Here is a 20,553-nt window from a genome sequence, read left to right as displayed (position 1 = left end):
TCTAGAGATTCTATAAACATAAATGATTGAATAAAGAATTTTGAAGCATCAAGAAAAAAACAATGAAAAAAATTAAAATATGGTGGACACTATATACTTTCTCCTTTTGAGTTTTCTCAAGTTTGGTGGTTAAAGCAAAAGTGGTAACAGTGTATGTTCTCAGTGTATATAGTTGGGATATTTAAGACAGTAATAAATGGGGGTATTAAAGAGATATAAATCATGGGAAAGTTTTCTACACTTCACTCAGACTGGTAAAAGGAAGAACATCATGATTCTGTAAGCTATGTATGCATAAAGTAGTGTCTCGAGTGATAACTACAAAAAGTACATCCAGTGATAAATGGGCTTCCCATGTGACGCTAGTGGTAAAGAACCCACCTGCCAATGCATGAGACTTAAGAGATTCAGGTTTGATTCCTAGGTCAGGAAGATCTCCTGGGTGAGGACATGGCAACCCTCTCCAGTATTCTTGCCTGGAGAATCTTCATGGACAGAGCAGCTTGGCAGGTTACACTCCCCAAGGGCACAAAGAGTCAGGCACGATTGAAATGACTCAGCAGACATGCACGCATGCACAATTATAAACTAGAAGGAAAGAGTGAAAGAAAGGAAGTAAAAGAGAAAAGAAAAACTATGATGCAGTTGAAGTTTAAAACTGGGTGAAAAATATTACTTGTTATATAGATATTTTCAGTTTCTAAAAATTCAACGAGTCCTATACTTAGGTGGATTTCCATGTATGTATATCATATTTTAATATGAAGTTTTTTTAAAGTAAAAAAGAAATTTGATCTTTATCGCTTTTATGAATCTACAGCTTTCACTATCATGAATTCAAAACCTTGTAATTATAAAGTTTTCTCATAAATAATTGGAAAAGTACCAGCTTTTAGGCATTTACAATTGAAGTTTAAATGTTAAGTTACAACTAGCTTTTAAACTTTAACCTTTAACTGTTATAGGTTAAAGTGTATATGTAGCACACTACCAGGTGATTTTTCTGCTCCTGCTCCAATTTTCAAAACCTCTATCTCAAGTATTTTCAGAGAAAATAATATTTGAGAGCAAGGAGAGTCTCTGCCACTACCCAGTACTCTGGTTACTGTGAGTGGGCATTCACCCAATGATTCTGACTATCTATGTTGGGAATGGATGCCTAGAACTATAGCAAGACAAAGTTCATGCAATTAAAGGTTTTGCCTCCATTAATGGATTTTGAGGGCTCAGCTAGTAAATAATCTGCCTGCAGTGCAGGAGACCTGGATTCAATCCCTGGACTGGGAAGATCCTTAGAGAAGGGAAAGGCTACCCACTCCATTATTCTAGACTGGAAAATTCCATGGACTGTACAGATTTTGGACTGTAACAGATTTTGAAATATTTTGCATGACATACAAAGTTATTTAAACATACAATAAATACATTAATTTTGAGCTTATTTGATAATCATTCCTTAGTACTTCCTATCTGTTGACTTTTTAATGTTTGCTCATTGAATTAACTTTTTTTAAAATTAACTTTTAAAGTAAGTCCATATTTTATTTGTTGTTGTCATCAGTAACTGAACGTAGTATATATACCTTGGAACGTGATGCAGTTGGAAGATACTTAATTGCAATGGCTGTCACAGGACTTCTTTTCCTCCTCTTGATATTCCTTCTGGAGACCACCTTGTGGAAACTGAAAACCTTTGTGTTTCGCTACATTTTGTTTGGTATTTTCAAAAAATACAATAAGGTAAGCATCTTATTGAATCAGAGATATTTCTAAGACCAAAAGCATGTCTCTATCTGCCTAACTTCATTACTAAGATATAGGAATATAAATCACTCCATGTTGCCTGGGATCAATATGAATCAAAGATGTTTATCATAATTTGAATTTTGGTTTCTAAACTTTATGACCTCTACCAGTCAGAACTCGATACTGTAAAATATTTTGACCATAATAGAAAGCTTTCCCTTGAACATCTCCTGTGTCAGAAAACCATTCCCTCCCAAAACTGCTCATTCACCCTAACTTGATCCCTGTGTAGTTCTAATAAACTCCCAAGTGATATTGATTCTGTTGGCCTACAGAATGCATATTTAATAGCATATCTCTATTGCAGTTGTTTTCAAATGTTGGTATTAGTCAAAATCTCCTGGACTCTTTCTTAAAGTATAAAATTTTGGTCTGTGTTCTATTGCTAAATAAAGTCTATATAGAAAAATCAGTTGTATATCTATATATCAACCACAAACAAAAAGTTAAATATAAAATTATGTCATTTGACTAGCATAAAAACATTCAAATGGTGTTATTTGAATTAAAAATAATACCCAAGAATAAATCTAACAGAAGTTATGTAAGATATTTTCATGGAATATTACCAAAAAAACAATTGAAATATTAAAGAAGACCTATATAAATGAAGAAATATGCCATGTTCTTGCTTTGGAAAACCCAATCATGGGGAGATGACAATTTTCCCTAAATTAATCTAAAGATTTAATGCAATCCTAATCAAAATCCTGTGTGTGTATATGTGTGTGTGTGTATGTAGAATGATCATCTGATCAGTTGATTCTAAAGTTTACATGGAAATATAAAGTGATTTAAAAATGTACATAGAAATGCAAAGTGTTAAGAATCTCCAAGGAAATATTGAGAAAGAACAAATATGGTAGACATATACTACCATATATGTGTTTTTTAAACTAGTAATTAAGGCAAGAAATAGAGAAATGTAACAGAAAGAATAATTTTTTCTTAAAGTGTAGTTATCTGCATAAGCTCAGAGTTTTAGAAATGCAACTTTTCAGGCCCCATCCCTGACCTACTGAATTGGAAGATTTGGGGTTGGAACCCATTATTCTTGTTTTAACGAGCCATTCAAGTAATTCTGTGCATGCTAAAGTTTGAGAACAATGGAATAAAATGTCTAGAAATAGATGCACAAATATGACAGAATTGACACAAAATGCAATGAAGAGAGGGTGTTCTTCTCAATGATGCCGACTCAATGGATTTCCATAAGCACAAAGTGAACTTTGATTCCCATCTTACTTCATACAGGTTGGTTTTAGTTTACAACTTCTATACATCTAAATGTGAAAGATAAAGCAATAAAGCTTTCAGAACAAAAACATAGAAAGTATAACCATGATAGTGAAGACATAATCATCAAAAGACATCGTTAAATGAGTCAAAAGGCAAGTCACACAGAGGAAAAATATTTTGAATTGAAAATCACTAATAAAATTGGCAGAAAATCCAATTTGAAAATGAGCAAAAGACTTGAATACTGACTTTACAAAAAGGAACATACAAATATGCAGTCATTTAGCTCAGTCACTCAGTTGTGTCCGACTCTTTGTGACCCCATGAATCAGAGCATGCCAGGCCTCCCTGTCCATCACCAACTCCTGGAGTTTACTCAAACTCACGTCCATCGAGTCGGTGATGCCATCCAGTCATCTCATCCTCTGTCATCCCCTTCTCCTCCTGCCCCCAATCCCTTCCAGCATCAGAGTCTTTTCCAATGACTCAACTCTTCGCATTAGGTGGCCAAAGTATTGGAGTTTCAGCTTTAGCATCAGTCCTTCCAAAGAACACCCAGGACTGATCTCCCCTAGAATGGACTGGTTGGATCTCCTTGCAGTCCAAGGGACTCTCAACAGTCTTCTCCAACACCACATTCAAAAGCATTAATTCTTCAGCGCTCAGCTTTCTACACAGTCCAACTCTCACATCCATACATGACCATAGCCTTGACTAGACAGACCTTTGTTGGCAAAGTAGTGTCTCTGTTTTTGAATATGCTATCTAGGTTGGTCATAACTTTCTCTCCAAGGAGTAAGCGTCTTTTAATTTCATGGCTGCAATCATCATATGCAGTGATTTTAGAGCCCCCAAAATTAAGTCTGACACTGTTTCCACTGTTTCCCCATCTATTTCCCATGAAGTGATGGGACCAGATGCCATGATCGTTTTCTGAATGTTGAGCTTTAAGCCAACTTTTTCACTCTCCTCTTTCACTTTCATCAAGAGGCTTTTGAGTTCCTCTTCACTTTCTGCCATAAGGGTGGTGTCATCTGCATATCTGAGGTTATTGATATTTCTCCCAGCAATCTTGATTCCAACTTGTGCTTCTTCCAGCCCAGCGTTTCTCATGATGTACTCCGTGTAGAAGTTAAATAAGCTGGGTGACAATATACAGCCTTGACATACTCCTTTTCCTATTTTGAACCAGTCTGTATTTCCAACTGTTGCTTCCTGACCTACATATAGGTTTCTCAAGAGGCAAGTCAGGTGGTCCGATATTCCCATTCTTTCAGGATTTTCCACAGTTTATTGTGATCCACACAGGCAAAGGCTTTGGCATAGTCAATAAACCAGAAATTGATGTTTTTTCTGGAATTCTCTTGCTTTTTCAATGATCCAGTAGATGTTGGCAACTTGATCTCTGGTTCCTCTGCCTTTTCTAAAACCAGCTTGAGCATCTGGAAGTTCATGGCTCACGTATTGCTGAAGCCTGGCTTGGAGAATTTTGAGCATTGCTTTACTAGGGAAAGCATATGTAAATGAACAATATCAACAGTCATTGGTAAGTGCAAAGAATGCCACTGAGAGATACCACAATATACACATAAATATACTAAGTGTTGAAGAAACAGTACAACTGGAACCATCAAACACTGATGTTGGGAATATACACTGATACTCCATTAGAAAATTGTCTGCCATTATCTTCAGGAGTCAGATAAAGATAGCAGAATAGATAGAGTTTACTTGTTCCCAGAGAAATGCCAAAACCACACCTACAACTGTCTCCAATAGTAACCTAAAGACTAGCAGAACAAAACTCATATAGTTGAGGATATATAGAAAAGGCCACATCAAGATGGGTAGGAGGGGCAGAGATATGGGCTAGCCAGACCCCACAGGAGGAATATTACCCCAAGAAGTAATATTCAAGGAGGAAGGGGTTCAAGCTCCACATCAGGCCCACCAGCCCAAAAGACCTGCACTAGGAAGATAAGTCCCCATTATGTCTGGCATTGAGAATTGGTGAGGTTTATAACCGGGAGAACCAGTTGGCTGTGGGAAATCAAAACTCCCCTCGTGAAGAGCTTGTATACAAACTCAACTTTCTCCATGTCCCAGTACTGAGGACTTGCAAACACCTGGATCATATAAGAAGGAAATTAATTGATTAATTTTAGGGCATATACCAGAAGAGTAGGATCCGGTGGAACTATCTCAAAGAACAGAAGTGCTAGTGGATGTCATATGTTTTTAGTCTCCTACTTAGCTGAGTTAGTGGGGATCATTTCTGTAATTCTCCAGATACATAACTAACATTGTGTGCTACACCCCAGCCTTATGCTAAGTGCCAGCCCCGCCCAACCCAGTTCCCCTGCTCAGCCCTCAAAGTGGCTCTCACTCCACCCTACCTGGCACCCCTCCAAATCATCTCCCTTTCCTGGAGACCAGCCCTACACATCAGCACCCCTACAATGGTCACAGTTAGGCCTCACAACCAGCCATACTGAGGGGCAATCCTGTTCACAAGCACACCTACAGTAGTTGTGACCAGGTCTCAGACAGTTGGGATGGGGACCAATCAGTCTGCAAGGGCATTGCAGCAACTTCCAAGCCATGCAGCATGCCTTCAGGAATTGTGGCCCAATCAAAACAGGAAGGCATGTTAGTATACATAAAGATACCCCTAGAGTACCTGGCCCTGATGACCAGGGGGAGTTGTTCCACTGGGATTCACTGGACACCAGTGGTCTACATAACACCACTCTTTCAAGACCTAGTGCTATATCTGATATACCCAATACAGAGAAACAAACAGAGAGTGAGGCAAAATGCAGAGACAACATGACAAAAGCTTATAAAAAGATCCAGATGAAACAAAAATAAACAATTATTGTATAAAGAATTCAAAGAAATAGTCATAAAAATCCTCACCAAACTCAGAAGAATGGATGAAATCAGTAAACTTCAACAAAGAGTTAGAAAATATAAAAAAGAAGCAGTCAGAACTTCAGGATACAATAATAAATGAAAATACACTTGAGTAACTTAACAGCACATTAGAGGATGCAGAAGAATGGATCAGCAATCTAGAAGACAGGGTAATAGAAATCAGCCAATTGGAATAGCAAAAAAGAAAAAAAAATTTTTTTAATGAGGGCAGTTTAAGGGACATCTGAGAAAACATTAAACATAATAATATTTGCATTATAGGGATTACAGGAGGAGAATTAGGGGGCAGAAACTCTATATGAAAAAATAATGGCTGAAAGTGTTTCTAAATTATTGAAGGAAACAGACATCCAAGTGCAAGAATCACAGAGTCCCAAACAAGATGAACCGAAAAACATTCATGCCAAAATACATTTTACTTAAAATAACAAGAAGTAAAAGTGAAGAGTCTTAAAAACAGCAAGGCGGGGGGGTTGGGGGGGTGGGGGGGACTCGTTACATACAAGGGAACCACCATAAGATTATCAACTGACTGTTCAGCAGAATCTTTACAGGTAAGTAGAGACTGATGCCATATATTCAAAGTATTGATAGAAAAAAAGTAACCAATAATACTCTACCTGACAAGGATTCATTCAGAATTCAAGGAGAGAGAGTTTCCCAAAGAAGTAAAAGTTAAAGGAGTTTATCACCACAAAACAAGCCTTACAAGAAATAGTAAAGAGACTTCTTCAGGTAGAAAAAACAGAAAATGAAAACTAGAGAAAAGGAAACTTATGAAAGGAAAAATGTCACTAGTAAAAGAAAACATACAGTAAAGACAGTGGATCAACCACCTATAACAATAATATGAATGTTAAAAGACAAAAATAGTAAAATGGTATCTAAAACAATTAATTATGCAATATACAAAATTAAAAGATGCAAAATGCAACATCAAAAACATAAAATGTGAGGCATGATTGTACTTTTAAAACATATTTGAACTCAGGTGATCATCAACTTAGGCTGCTATATACATAAGTTGTTACCTACAAACCTCATGGTAAACACAAACAAAAAAAGCTGTAATAGATATACAAAATTTAAAAAGAAGAAATATAAACATAACACTAAAGAAAGTCATCAAGTTACAAGGAAAGAGAACAAGAAAGAATCAGAGAACTAAACAGAAGACAACTAACAAAACAGCAATAAGTAAATACTATCAATAATTACTTTGAATATAAATAGAATAAATATTACAATCAAAAGACACAGAGTAGTTGAATGGATTTTTTTTTAAAGACCCATATGTATGCAACCTTCAAAGACTAACTTCAGAGATAAAGATATACATACTGAAAGAGAATTGATGGAAAAGATTTTCCACGCAAATGAAAAGAAAGCTGTGGTAGCAATGATTATATATTTTAAAATTTACTTTAAAGCAAACACTATACTGAGATGAAAAGGTCATTACATAATTATAGAGTGATCAATACAATAAAAAGATATAACATTTGCAAATATCTATGTACCTAACAAAGGAGTATAGGTATAAAGCAAGATAATTCCAGTTGTCTAAAACTAGAAGAGGACTTTAACACCTTGCTTGTTTTAATAGATAGACCATCCAGAAAAAAAAATCAATGAAAAAACATTCTATTGGGTTGGCCAAAAATGTTCCTTTGGGTTTTCTGATAGCATCTTATGGAAAAACATAAACGAAATTTTTGGCCAACACAATACTTAAACAACAGGCAAGTTTGGCCTTGGAGTACAAAATGAAGCAGGGAAAAGGCTATCAGAGTTTTGTCAAGAGAGCGCACTGATCATAGCAAACACTCTCTTCCAGCAACACAGGAGATGACCACATGTGGACATCACCCATCTGGTCAATACTGAAATCAGATTGATTGTATTCTTTGCCGCCAAAGATGGAGAAGCTCTATACAGTCAGCAAAAACAAGACTGGGAGCAGACTATGGCTCAGATCATGAACTCTTTATTACAAAGTTCACACTAAATTAAAGAAAGTAGGGAAAACCACTAGGCCCTTCAGGTATGACCTAAACTAAATTCCTTACAATTATACAATGTAAGTGACAAATAGATTTAAGGGATTAGATCTGATAGAGTGCCTAGAGAACTATGGATGGAGTTTTGTAATGTTGTTCAGAAGGCAGTGATTAAAACCACCCCCAAGAAAAAGAAATTCAACAAGGCAAAATGGTTATCTGAGGAGGCCTTACAAATAGCTGAGAAAAGAAGAGAAGTGAAAGGCAAAGAGGAAAGGAAAGATATACCCAACTGAATCCAGATTTCCAAAGAATAGCAATGAGCAATAAGAAAGCCTTCCTAAGTAAACAATGCAAAGAAATAGAGGAAAACAATAGAACAGGAAAGACTAGACATCTCTTCAAGAATATGACAGATGCCAAGGGAAATTTCATGCAAAGATGGGCACAATAAGACAGAAATGGTATGGGCCTAACAGAAGCAGATGGGCGATGCCAAAGAATGTTCAAACTACTACAAAAGTGCACTCATTTCACATGCTAGCAACGTCATGCTCAAAATCCTCCAAGCTAGGCTTCAACAGTATGTGAACCTAGAATTTCCAGATGTATAAGCTGGATTTAGAAAAGGCAGAGGAACCAGAGACCAAACTGCCAACATCTGATGGATCATAGAAAAAGCAAGAGAATTCCATAAAAACATCTACTACTACTTCATTGACTATGCTAAAGCCTTTAACTATGTGGATCATAACAAACTGGAAAATTCTTAAAAATATGGAAATACCAGACTGCCTTACCTGCCTCCTGAGAAACCCGTATCAGGTCAAGAAACAACAGTTAGAACTGGACATGGAACAGAAGACTAATTCAAAACTGGAAAAGGAATATGTCAAGGCTGTATATTGTCACCCTGCTTATTTAACTTATATGCAGAGTATATCCAGCAAAATGCCAGACTGGATGAAGCACAAGCTGGAATCAAGTTTGCCAGAAGGAATATCAGTAACCTCAGATATGCAGATGACACTACCCTTATGGCAGAAAGTGAAGATGAACTATAGAGCCTCATGATGAATATGATAAAGGAAAGTGAAAAACTAGCTTAAAAGTCAACATTCAAAAAACTAACATCATGTCATCTGGTCCTATCACTTCATGGCAAATAGATGGGGAAACAATGGAAGCAGTGATAGACTTTATTTTCTTGAGCTCAAAAATAACTGCAGATGGTGACTGCAGCCATGAAATTAAAAGACGTTTGCTCCTTGGAAAATAAGCTATGACAAACCTAGACAGTGTATTTAAGAGCAGAGACATTACTTGGCTGACAAAAGTCTCTATAGTCAAAGCAATGGTTTTTCCAGTAGTCATGTACAGATGTGCAAGTTGGGCCATCAAGAAGATTGAATACCAAAGAACTGATGTTTTTAAACTGTGGTGTTGGAGAAGATTCCCTTGAGATTCCCTTTGTCTGTGAGGAGATCAAACCTAAAGAAAATCAACCCTCAATATTCACTGAAAGGACTGAAGCTGAAGTTCCAATATTTTGGCCACCTGATGCAAAAGTCCGACTCACTGGGAAAGACCTTGATGCTATGAAAGATAGAATGCAAGGGGAGAAGAAGACAAAAGAGGATAATATGGTTGGATGGCATCACCAACTCAATGGACATGAGTTTGAGCAAGCTCCAAGAGATGGTGGACAAGGAGCCTGGCATGCTGCTGTCCATAGGGTTCCAAAGTGTTGGACACAACTGAGCAACTGACCAACAACAAATACTTAAATGACAGCCTAGATCAGGTTGATTTAATAGACATATATGAAATATTCCACCCCAACAGAATTCCCCTTCTTTTCAGGTTCACATGGGACTTTCTCATGTTAGGCCACAAAACAAATCTCAGAGAAAAGACTGAAATCACATGAAGAATCTTTTCTGATCACTCTGGTATGAAAATTAAAATGAATTATAAGAAGAAAATTATAGAAACCACAAGCATATGGAAGCTAACCAATATGTTACTAGACATCCAATGGATCAGTGAAGATATCAAAGATGAAATAAAGATGAAAATGGAAACACAATGCTCCCAAATATATGGATTGCAGCAAAAGCAGTTCTAAGAAACATTTTAGTGATATATGTCAACCTCAGTAAACAAGAAAAATCTGAAGTAAATAATCCCATCTCCCACCTAAAAGAACCAGAAAAAGAACAAATGAAACCCCAAGTTAGTAGAATAAATGAAATAATAATGATCAGAGTCAAAATAAATAGAAACTTTTACAAAGTAGAAATCAATGAAACTAGAATCTGGTCCTTTGAAGATAAACAAAAGTGGTAAACATTTAGCCAGATTCATTTTTTAAAACAAAGAGATAAAGTCCAAATGAAATCATAAATAAAAGAAGAGTTACAACTGATACTACAGATACAAAGGTTCAAGAGCTTACTATAAACAATTACACAGCAGGAACTTGGACAATTTTTAAGAAAGAGATAAATTTCTAGAATCACACCATCTCCCAAGATTCAATCAGAAAGATACATAAAATTTTAACAGATCAACACTAATAATGAAATCAAATCAGTGTTCAAAAATACTCCTAATAAAGTCTAAAAACTAGAGGGAATCACAGGCGAATTCTACCAAATATTTAAAGATGAGTTTCAAGAAAATTAGAGATACCAAGGGAACATTTCATGCAAAGATGGGCTCGATAAAGGACAGAAATGGTATGGACCTAACAGAAGCAGAAGATATTAAGAAGAGGTAGCAAGAATACATGGAAGAACTGTACAAAAGAGATCTTCATGACCCAGATAATCATGATGGTGTGACCACTAATCTAGAGCCAGACATCCTGGAATGTGAAGTGAAGTGGGCCTTAGAAAGCATCACTACGAACAAAGCTAGTGGAGGTGATGGAATTCCAGTATAGCTGTTTCAAATCCTGAAAGATGCTGCTGTGAAAGTGCTGCACTCAATATGCCAGCAAATTTGGAAAACTCAGCAGTGGCCACAGGACGGGAAAAGGTCAGGTTTCATTCCAATTCCAAAGAAAGGCAATGCCAAAGAATGCTCAAACTACCGCACAATTGCACTCATCTCACATGCTAGTGAAGTAATGCTCAAAATTCTTCAAGCCAGCCTTCAGCAATATGTGAACCGTGAACTTCCTGATGTTCAAGCTGGTTTTAGAAAAGGCAGAGGAACCAGAGATCAAATTGCCAACATCCACTGGATCATGGAAAAAGCAAGAGATTTCCAGAAAAACATCTATTTCTGCTTTATTGACTATGCCAAAGCCTTTGACTGTTTGGATCACAATAAACTGTGGAAACTTCTGAAAGAGATGGGAAGACCAGATCACCTAACCTGCCTGTTGAGAAATCTGTATGCAGGTCAGGAAGCAACAGTTAGAACTGGACATGGAACAACAGACTGGTTCCAAATAGGAAAAGGAGTACGTCAAGGCTGTATCTTGTCACCCTGCTTATCTAACTTATATGCAGAGTACATCATGAGAAACGCTGGACTGGAAAAAACACAAGCTGGAATCAAGATTGCCGGGAGAAATATCAATAACCTCAGATATGCAGATGACACCACCCTTATGGCAGAAAGTGAAGAGGAACTCAAAAGCCTCTTGATGAAAGTGAAAGAAGAGAGTGAAAAAGTTGGCTTAAAGCTCAACATTCAGAAAACGAAGATCATGTCATCCGGTCCGGGAAATACATGGGGAAACAGTGGAAACAGTGTCAGACTTTATTATTTTGGGCTCCAAAATCACTGCAGATGGTGACTGCAGCCATGAAATTAAAAGCCGCTTACTTCTTGGAAGGAAAGTTATGACCAACCTAGATAGCATATTCAAAAGCAGAGACATTACTTTGCAGACTAAGGTCCGTCTAGTCAAGGCTACGGTTTTTCCTGTGGTCATGTATGGATGTGAGAGTTGGACTGTGAAGAAGACTGAGTGCCGAAGAATTGATGCGTTTGAACTGTGGTGTTGGAGAAAACTCTTGAGAGTCCCTTGGACTGCAAGGAGATCCAACCAGTCCATTCTGAAGGAGATCAACCCTGGGATTTCTTTGAAAGGAATGATGCTAAAGCTGAAACTCCAGTACTTTGGCCACCTCGTGTGAAGAGTTGACTCATTGGAAAAGACTCTGATGCTGGGAGGGATTTGGGGCAGGAGAAGAAGGGGATGACAGAGGATGAGATGGCTGGATGGCATCACTGACTCGATGGACATGAGTCTGAGTGAACTCCGGGAGTTGGTGATGGACAGGGAGGCCTGGCGTGCTGTGATTCATGGGGTCACAAAGAGTCGGACACGACTGAGCGACTGAACTGAACTGAACTAATACCTATCATTCTCAAACTAGTTCAAATAATTGAAAAGAACACTTCCAAACATAATCCATGAGGCCAGTATTGCCCTGATAGCAAAACCAAAAACATTACAAAAAAAGAAATTACAGGCCAATATCCCTGAGAACATAGATACAAAAATCCTCAATAAAATAGCAAACTGAATTCAACAATGCATTTAAAGGATTTTACACGTGATCCTTAACATGTAAGAATGAATGATGAATTTGGATGGTTCATTATTCATTGAACTAATGAATGACCCATCATTCATTTGTTCAGTATCTCCAAATCAATCAATATTATGTACATGTTAACAAAACCATGGGTAGAAAGCCTATGATCACTTCAGTAAATGCAGAAGAATCATTTGACAAAACCTAATATCTATTTATTATAAAAACACTCAATAGTTTGGGTATAAAGGGGACATATCTAAAATAATAAAAAGGCATTTCATGATAAACACACAGTTAATATCAAACTCAATAATGAAACACTGAAAGCTTTTCCTCAAAAATCAGGAACAAGAAAAGGATGTCCACTCTCACTTGTATTTAACACAATATTGGAAGTCCTAGCAACAAAAAATCAGACAAGAAAGAGAAATAAAAGTTATCCAAATTGGAAGGGAAATGTGAAACTGTTAGTATCCACAGATGCCACTGTATATACAGAAAATCCAAAACACTATTAAAACTATAATAGACCAAAAACTGTCATAGCTAATAAGTGAATTCAGTAAAGTTGCAGGATAAAGATGAATACACAGAAATCTGATGCATTTCTATACATTATAATAATCAACTAACAGAAAGAGAGATTAAGATGGCCAGCAGAAACATAAAACGATGCTCATCATCACTAATTTTCAGGGAATTGCAAACCAAAATCACATAGCAATATCACCTCATACTAGTTAGGCTGGCAAGTGATGATGTGGAGAAAGGGAACCCTCAGGGCCACTGTTGGTGGGAATGTAAATTGGTACAGTCAATATAGAAAACAGTATAGAAGTTCCTCAAAAAATTAAAAATAGAATTACCATATGATCCAGCAATTCCACTTTCAAATATTTATCTGAAGAAAAGGAAAGCACTGATTCTGAAACATACATGCACCACTATGTTCACTGCTGCATTATTTACAAATCCAAGGTTTAGAAGTCATCTAAGGAAACAGTGTCAGACTTTATTTTGGGGGGCTCCAAAATCACTGCAGATGGTGATTGCAGCCATGAAATTAAAAGACACTTACTCCTTGGAAGGAAAGTTATGACCAAGCTAGATAGCATATTCAAAAGCAGAGACATTACTTTGCCAACAACGGTCCGTCTAGTTAAGGCTATGGTTTTTCCTGTGGTCATGTATGGATGTGAGAGTTGGACTGTGAAGAAAGCTGAGTGCAGAAGAATTGATGCTTTTGAACTGTGGTGTTGGAGAAGACTCTTGAGAGTCCCTTGAACTGAAAGGAGCTCAAACCAGTCATCCTAAAAGTAATAAACTCTGAATATTCATTTGAAAGACTGATGCTAAAGCTGCAAGGAGATCCAACTAGTCCATCCTAAAGGAGATCAGTCCTGGGCGTTCTTTGGAAGGACTGATGCTAAAGCTGAAACTCCAATACTTTGGCCACCTGATCTGAAGAGCTAACTCATTGGAAAAGACTCTGATGCTGGGAGGGATTGGGGCAGGAGGAAAAGGGGATGACAGAGAATGAGATGGTTGGATGGCATCACCGACTCGATGGACATGAGTTTGAGTGAACTCCGGGATTTGGTGATGGACAGGGAGGCCTGGCGTGCTGCGATTCATGGGGTCGCAAAGAGTCAGACATGACTGAGCGAATGAACTGAACTGAACTGAACTGAACTGAAGTGTCCATCAATAAATGAATGGAAAGAAGCTATGATATACATGTGCATGTCTTCCCAGGTCACACTAGTGGCAAAGAGCCTGCATCCCAATGCAGGAAACATAAAAGATGTGAGTTCAATACTCAGGTAAGGAAGATCCCTTGGAGGAGGGCATAATAATCCACTCCAGTATTTTGGCCTAGAAAATCCCTTGGACAGAGGAGCCTGGAGGGCTACAATCCATAGGGACGCAAAGAGTCTGACACAACTGAAGTGACTTAATACACAGACACATAATATATTACTCAGCCATAAAAAAAAGAGTGAAAGTGTCTTATTTATACCAAGGTAGATAGTCCTGGAGATCATTATGCTAAGTGAAATGTCAGATTGTCAATGTTGTTGAGTCGCTAAGTCATGTCTGACTCTTTGCGACTGCAAAGACTATAGCACACCACTGTCTCCTGGAATGTGCTCAAATTCATGTCCATTTGAGTCAGTGATGCTATGTAACCATTTTGTCCTCTGCTACCCCTGACAGAGGAGCCTGGCATGATACAGTCAGTAGATCACAAAAAGGAGAACTTTTGCCTCCAATCTTTCCCATCATAAGTCTTTTCCAATGAATTGACTCTTCACACCAGGTAGCCAAAATATTGGAGCTTCAGCTTTAGCATCAGTCTTTCAAACAGATATTCAGAGTTTATTACCTTTAGGATTGACTGGTTTGAGCTCCTTTCAGTTCAAGGGACTCTCAAGAGAAAACCATAGCTTTGACTATATGGATCTTCACAAGCAAAGTAATGTCTCTGTTTTTTAATATGCTGTCTCATTTTGTCACAGCTTTTCTTCCAGGGAGCAAGCATCTTTTAATTTCATGGCTACAGTCACCATCTGCAGTGATTTTGGAATCTAAGGAAAGAAAATTGGTCACTGCTTCCACTTTGCTACTGCTGCTGCTAAGTCACTTCAGTCATGTCTGACTCTGTGCGACCCCATAGACGGCAGCCCACCAGGCTCCCCTGTCCCTGGGATTCTCCAGGCAAGAACACTGGAGTGGGTTGCCATTTCCTTCTCCAATGCATGAAAGTGAAAAGTGAAAGTGAAGTCACTCAGTCGTGTCTGACTCTTAGCGACCCCATGGACTGCAGCCTACCAGGCTCCTCCGTCCATGGGATTTTCCAGACAAGAGTACTGGAGTGAGGTGCCCTTGCCTTCTCCATGCTTCCACTTTATCCCCATCTATTTGCCATGAAGTGGTGGGACTGAATCCCATAATCTTAAATTTTTGATGTTGAGTTTCAAGTCAGCTTTTTCATTCTCCTCTTGCACCCTCATCAAGAAGTTCTTTAGTTCTTCTTCACTCTCTGCCATTAAAGTGGCATCAACTGCATATTTGAAGTTGTTGATATTTCTCCTGGCAATTTTGATTCCAGTTTGTGATGGAGACAATTACTATGACCTCACTTGTTTGTGGGGTTCCATGGTGGATCAATAGTAAAGAGCCTGCTTGCTAAGGCAGGAGGTGTGGATTTTGTCCCTGGGTCAGGATGATGCCCTGGCAAAGGAAATGGCAACCCACTCCAATATTATTGCTTGGAAAATCCCAAGGACAGAGGAACCTGGCATGATACAGTCAATAGATCACAAAAAGTCAGACACAAATTAGCGACTAAACAATATACTTATATGTGGAGTCTAAAAAACCAAATGACAGAGACTCAACACAACAGAAACAGACTCATAGAGGCAGAGAACAAACTGGTGACCACAAGATGCAAAGGTGATCATTGCATGGCAGGGTTCAGAGAAAAAGACAAAGACAAAAAGATTGAGGTATAAAATTCCAGTTTAAAATAAATGTCATAGGTCATAATGTATGCTACTGTGAATACTGTCAATAGTATTCCAAATGCTTTGTATGATGACAGATGGTTACTAGATGTTGTGGTGATTAATTTGTAATGTATATTAATGTGAAGTTACTATGTTGTAGGGGGCTTCCCTTGTAGCTAATGTGAAGCTGACATGAAGCTAATATAATATTTTCTAACTATACTTCAAAAGAATAAAACATTATTTTATATGCATATGAAGTTTGCAAAACTAAGTCCTACAAGCTTCCCTTCTAAGTATAAATCCAACAGAGAAGCATAGTCATGTTCACTGAAAGACATTTGAAAGAATGTGCACAAAACATTATTTATATAAGACAAAGTTTAAGAAGGAAGAAAACCACATGTCTCTCAATAGCATAATGGATTTTAAAATGTCTATTCACACAATACAATATAGCAATCAGAAGGAAGAGCCTATAACTAATGCAACAGCATAGAATAATCTCAGATACATATTGCCACCAAATAAGTCAGATGTAAAAGAATATGTAAAGTAGAATTTCATTTATATAAAACAAAACTAATGTACAACAATACACAGTGAGTTACATGTCATATTTCTAGTTATTGAGGGATAATATTCTGTTTTCTTTATTGAGAATGGTTACAATAAAACCTATTAAGATGTTGGTTTATGATTTATGTACATATCTAGATATATGTTCTGACAAAATATAGTCCACTGGAAAAAGGAATGGCAAACCGCTGCAGTATTCTTGCCTTGAGAATCCCACGAACAGTATGAAGGGGCAGAAAGATATGAAACTGGAAGATGAGCCCCCCAGATCAGTAGGTGTCCAATATGCTACTGGAGAAGAGCAGAGAAATAGCTCCAAAAAGAAAGAAGAGGCTGAGCCAAAGCAGAAACAACCCCCTAGTTGTGGATGTGTCTGGTGGTGAAAGTAAAGTCCAGTGCTGTAAAGAAAAATATTGTGTAGAAACCTGGAATGTTAGGTCCATGAATCAAGGTAAATTGAAAGTGTTCAAACAGGTGTTGGCAAGAGTGAACATCAACATTTTAGAATCAGTGAAATAAAATGGGTGGGAATGGGCAAATTTAATTCAGATGACCATTATATCTACTATTGTGAACAAGAATCCCTTAGAAGAAATGGAGTAGCCCTGAGTCAACAAAAGAGTCTGAAATGCAGTACTTGGCTGCAATCTCAAAAATGACAGAATGATCTTTGTTCATTTTCAAGACAAACCATTCAAATTCACAGTAATCCACGTCTATGTCCCAACAAATAGCCCTGATAAAAGTGAAGTCAAACAGTTCTATGAAGACCTACAAGATGTAATAGAACTAAGACCAAAAAGGACATATTTGTCATCATAGAGGATTGGAATGCAAAAGGAGGAAGTCAGGAGATACATCGAATAACAGGCAGGCAACTTTGGCCTTGGAGTACAAAATGAAGCAGGGCAAAGGCTATCAGAGTTTTGCCAAGAGAGCATACTGGTCATAGCAAACACTCAACAGCACAAGAGATGACTACACATGGACATCACCCATATGGTCTATACTGAAATCAGATTGATTATATTTTTTGCACCCGAAGATGGAAAAGCTCTATACGGTTAGCAAAAACAAAACTGGGAGCTGACTGTGGCTCAGATCATGAACTCTGTATTGCAAAATTCACACTTAAATTGAAGAAAGTAAGGAAAACCACTAGGCCTTTCAGGTATGATCTACACCAAATCCCTTACAATTATACAGTGTAAGAAACAAATAGATTCAAAGGATTGGTCTGATAGAGTGCCTGAGGAACGATGGACAGGGGTTCATAACATTGTACAGAAGGTAATGACCAAAATCAACCCCAAGAAAAAGAAATGCAAAAAGGCAAAGTGAAGAGGCCTTACAAATAGCTGAGAAAAGAAGTGAAGTGAAAGACAAGGGAGAAAGGGAAAGATATACCAACTGAATGCAGAGTTCCAAAGAATAGCAAGGAGAGATAAGAAAGTCTTCTTAAGTAAATAATGTAAAGAAATAAAGAAAACAATTGAATGGGAAAGACGAGAGAGCTCTTCAAGAAAATGAGAGATACCAAGGGAACATTTCATGTAAAGATTGTCACAATATAGGACAGAAACAGTAAGGACCCAATAGAAGTAGAAGAGATTAAGAAGAGATTGCAAGAATACACTGAAGAACTATACAAAAAAGGTCTTCAAGACCCACATAACAACTATGATGTGATCATTCACTTAGAGTCAGATTTCCTAGAATGTGAAGTCAATTAGCTCTAGGAAGAATTACTATGAACAAAGCTAATGGAGGTAATGGAATTCCAGCTGAGCTATTTCAGTTCCTAAAAGATGACACTCTTAATGTTTCAGCAATATGTCAACAAATTTGGATCACTCTGATAACTGAAAAAGGTCAGTTTTCATTTCAACTCCAAATAAGGGAAATGCCAAAGAATATTCAAACTATCACACAAGTGCACTAATTTCACATGCTATTAAGGTAATGCTCAAAATAATTCAAACTAGGCTTCAACACTATTTTAGCCGAGAAATTCTAGATGTGCAAGTTGAATTTAGAAAAAGGCAGAAGAACCAGAGACCAAATTGCCAACATCCACTGGATCATAGAAAAGACAAGAGAATTCCAGAGAAACATCTACTTCTGCTTCACTGACTATGCTAAAGCCTTTGACTATGTGAATCACAACAAACTGTGGAAAATACTTAAAGAGACGGGAAAATCAGACCACCTTACCTGCCTCCTGAGAAACCTGTATGCAGGTCAAGAAGCATGGTTAGAACAAGACATGGAAAAATGGACTGGTTCAACATTAAGAAAGGAGTACACTAAGGCTGTATATTGTCACCCTGCTTATTTAGCTTATATGCAGAGTACAGCATGTGAAATATCAGGCTAGATTCACAAGCTGGAATCAAGATTGCCAGGAGAAACATCAACAACTTCAGATATGCAAATGATACCATTCTAATAGCAGAAAGCAAAGAGAAACTAACTCTTTTTAACATTAAAAGCTGGCTTAAATTTCAACGTTCAAAAAACTGATATCATGGCATCTGGCCCCATCACTTCATGTCAAATAGATGGGGAAACAATGGAAACAGTGACAGACTTTATTTTCTTAGTCTCCAAAATCACTGCAAACTGAATGCAGCCATGAAATGACAGGATACTTGCTCCTTGAAAGAAAAGCTATGACAAACCTAGACAGCATATTAAAAAGCAGAGACATCACTTTGCCTATAAAGGTCCACATAGTCAAGGTTATGGTTTTTCCAGTAGTCATGTACAGATGTGAACGCTGAACCATAAAGAAAGGAAAGCTGAGTACCAGAGAACTGATGCTTTTGAACTGTGGTGCTGGAGAAGACACTTGAAGGTCCCTTGGACAGCAAGGAGATCAAACCAGTTAATCCTAAAGAAATCAATCCTGAAAATTCACTGGAAGAACCAATGCTGAAGCTGAAGCTCCAATAATTTGGCCAGCTGATGTGAAGAGCCAATTCATTGGAAAACACCCCAATGCTTGGAAATATTAAAGTCAGGAGGGGAAGTAGACAACAGAAGATGAAGTAGTTGGATGGAATCACTAGCTCAATGAACGTGAGTTTGAGCAAACTAAGTGAAATATTGAAGGACAGGGAAGCCTGGTGTGCTGCCATTCATGAGGTCACAAAATGTTGAATATGACTTAGTGGCTGAAAAGCAGCAACCAAGATATATATTATGCTTAAATAAATAGCTTTACTAGAAATAGTGTTAAAGAATTCAAAATATTTTACACAAACATCAGTAAGATCTGTAGTTAATAGAACTGAACCAATGTTAATTTCTCAGTTTTGATCAATGAATCATTACTATATGATGTCATTGGGCAAAGTTAAAATGTATACTAGGGCTGTCCTCTTTTTATAGCTCTTCTGTACATCTAAATTCTTTCAAAATACAAAGAATGATATACAAGTCATAGAGTATTCTTTCATATTCTTTTCACTCTGTGGGATGTCTTACCTATTCCTTCTTTCCCGTCATAAGCTGCCTGATGAGCTCCTATTTTATTTAAATTCATCTTAAACATTTCTTATGTGAGTCTGTCCTTGGATTCCGCTCTTCTACTCTGAAAGAAAAGTGTTACTCTTTCCCTACTCTCAACTCTTCTGATCTCTCATAAAGTATACATTTATTATTAAGAATAAATTTATATTTAATAAAAATTAAAAATAAATTATTTAAAAATAACTTTTAGTTACAATTAACAGTTTTGTTGTGATTGCAGTTTTTTGTGAAGTGCCTGTTTTGTTAAGAACATGCTACTTGCTCATGGTATAGGTTTTAAACTCTGGATGTAGGAAATATGTAAGAGCTGAGTTGATATGCAGGAAGTCATTTGGAAATGACTCAAAACTTCTGTTTTGACATTTTTGAGATTACCTCAGTTTA

The 20,553-nt window shown here is 37.3% G+C and overlaps 1 protein-coding gene across 1 annotated transcript in view; it reads left to right on the top strand.

Moving 5' to 3' along the window:
- Positions 1–20,553, top strand: part of LOC138076172 (phospholipid-transporting ATPase ABCA3-like) — a 215,958-nt gene that overhangs the window by 178,337 nt on the left and 17,068 nt on the right. Inside the window, exon 20 of the mRNA XM_068968393.1 lies at positions 1,562–1,740. Coding sequence (XP_068824494.1) covers positions 1,562–1,740 — 179 coding nt within the window. The remainder of the gene's footprint in view (positions 1–1,561; positions 1,741–20,553) is intronic.

Source organism: Capricornis sumatraensis, chromosome 3 (assembly GCF_032405125.1).
Source record: "Capricornis sumatraensis isolate serow.1 chromosome 3, serow.2, whole genome shotgun sequence".
In the NCBI taxonomy this organism is placed as follows: Eukaryota; Metazoa; Chordata; class Mammalia; order Artiodactyla; family Bovidae; genus Capricornis; species Capricornis sumatraensis.
Note: the sequence above shows the minus strand (reverse complement) of the source record. Positions and strands in the feature narration are given on the sequence as shown.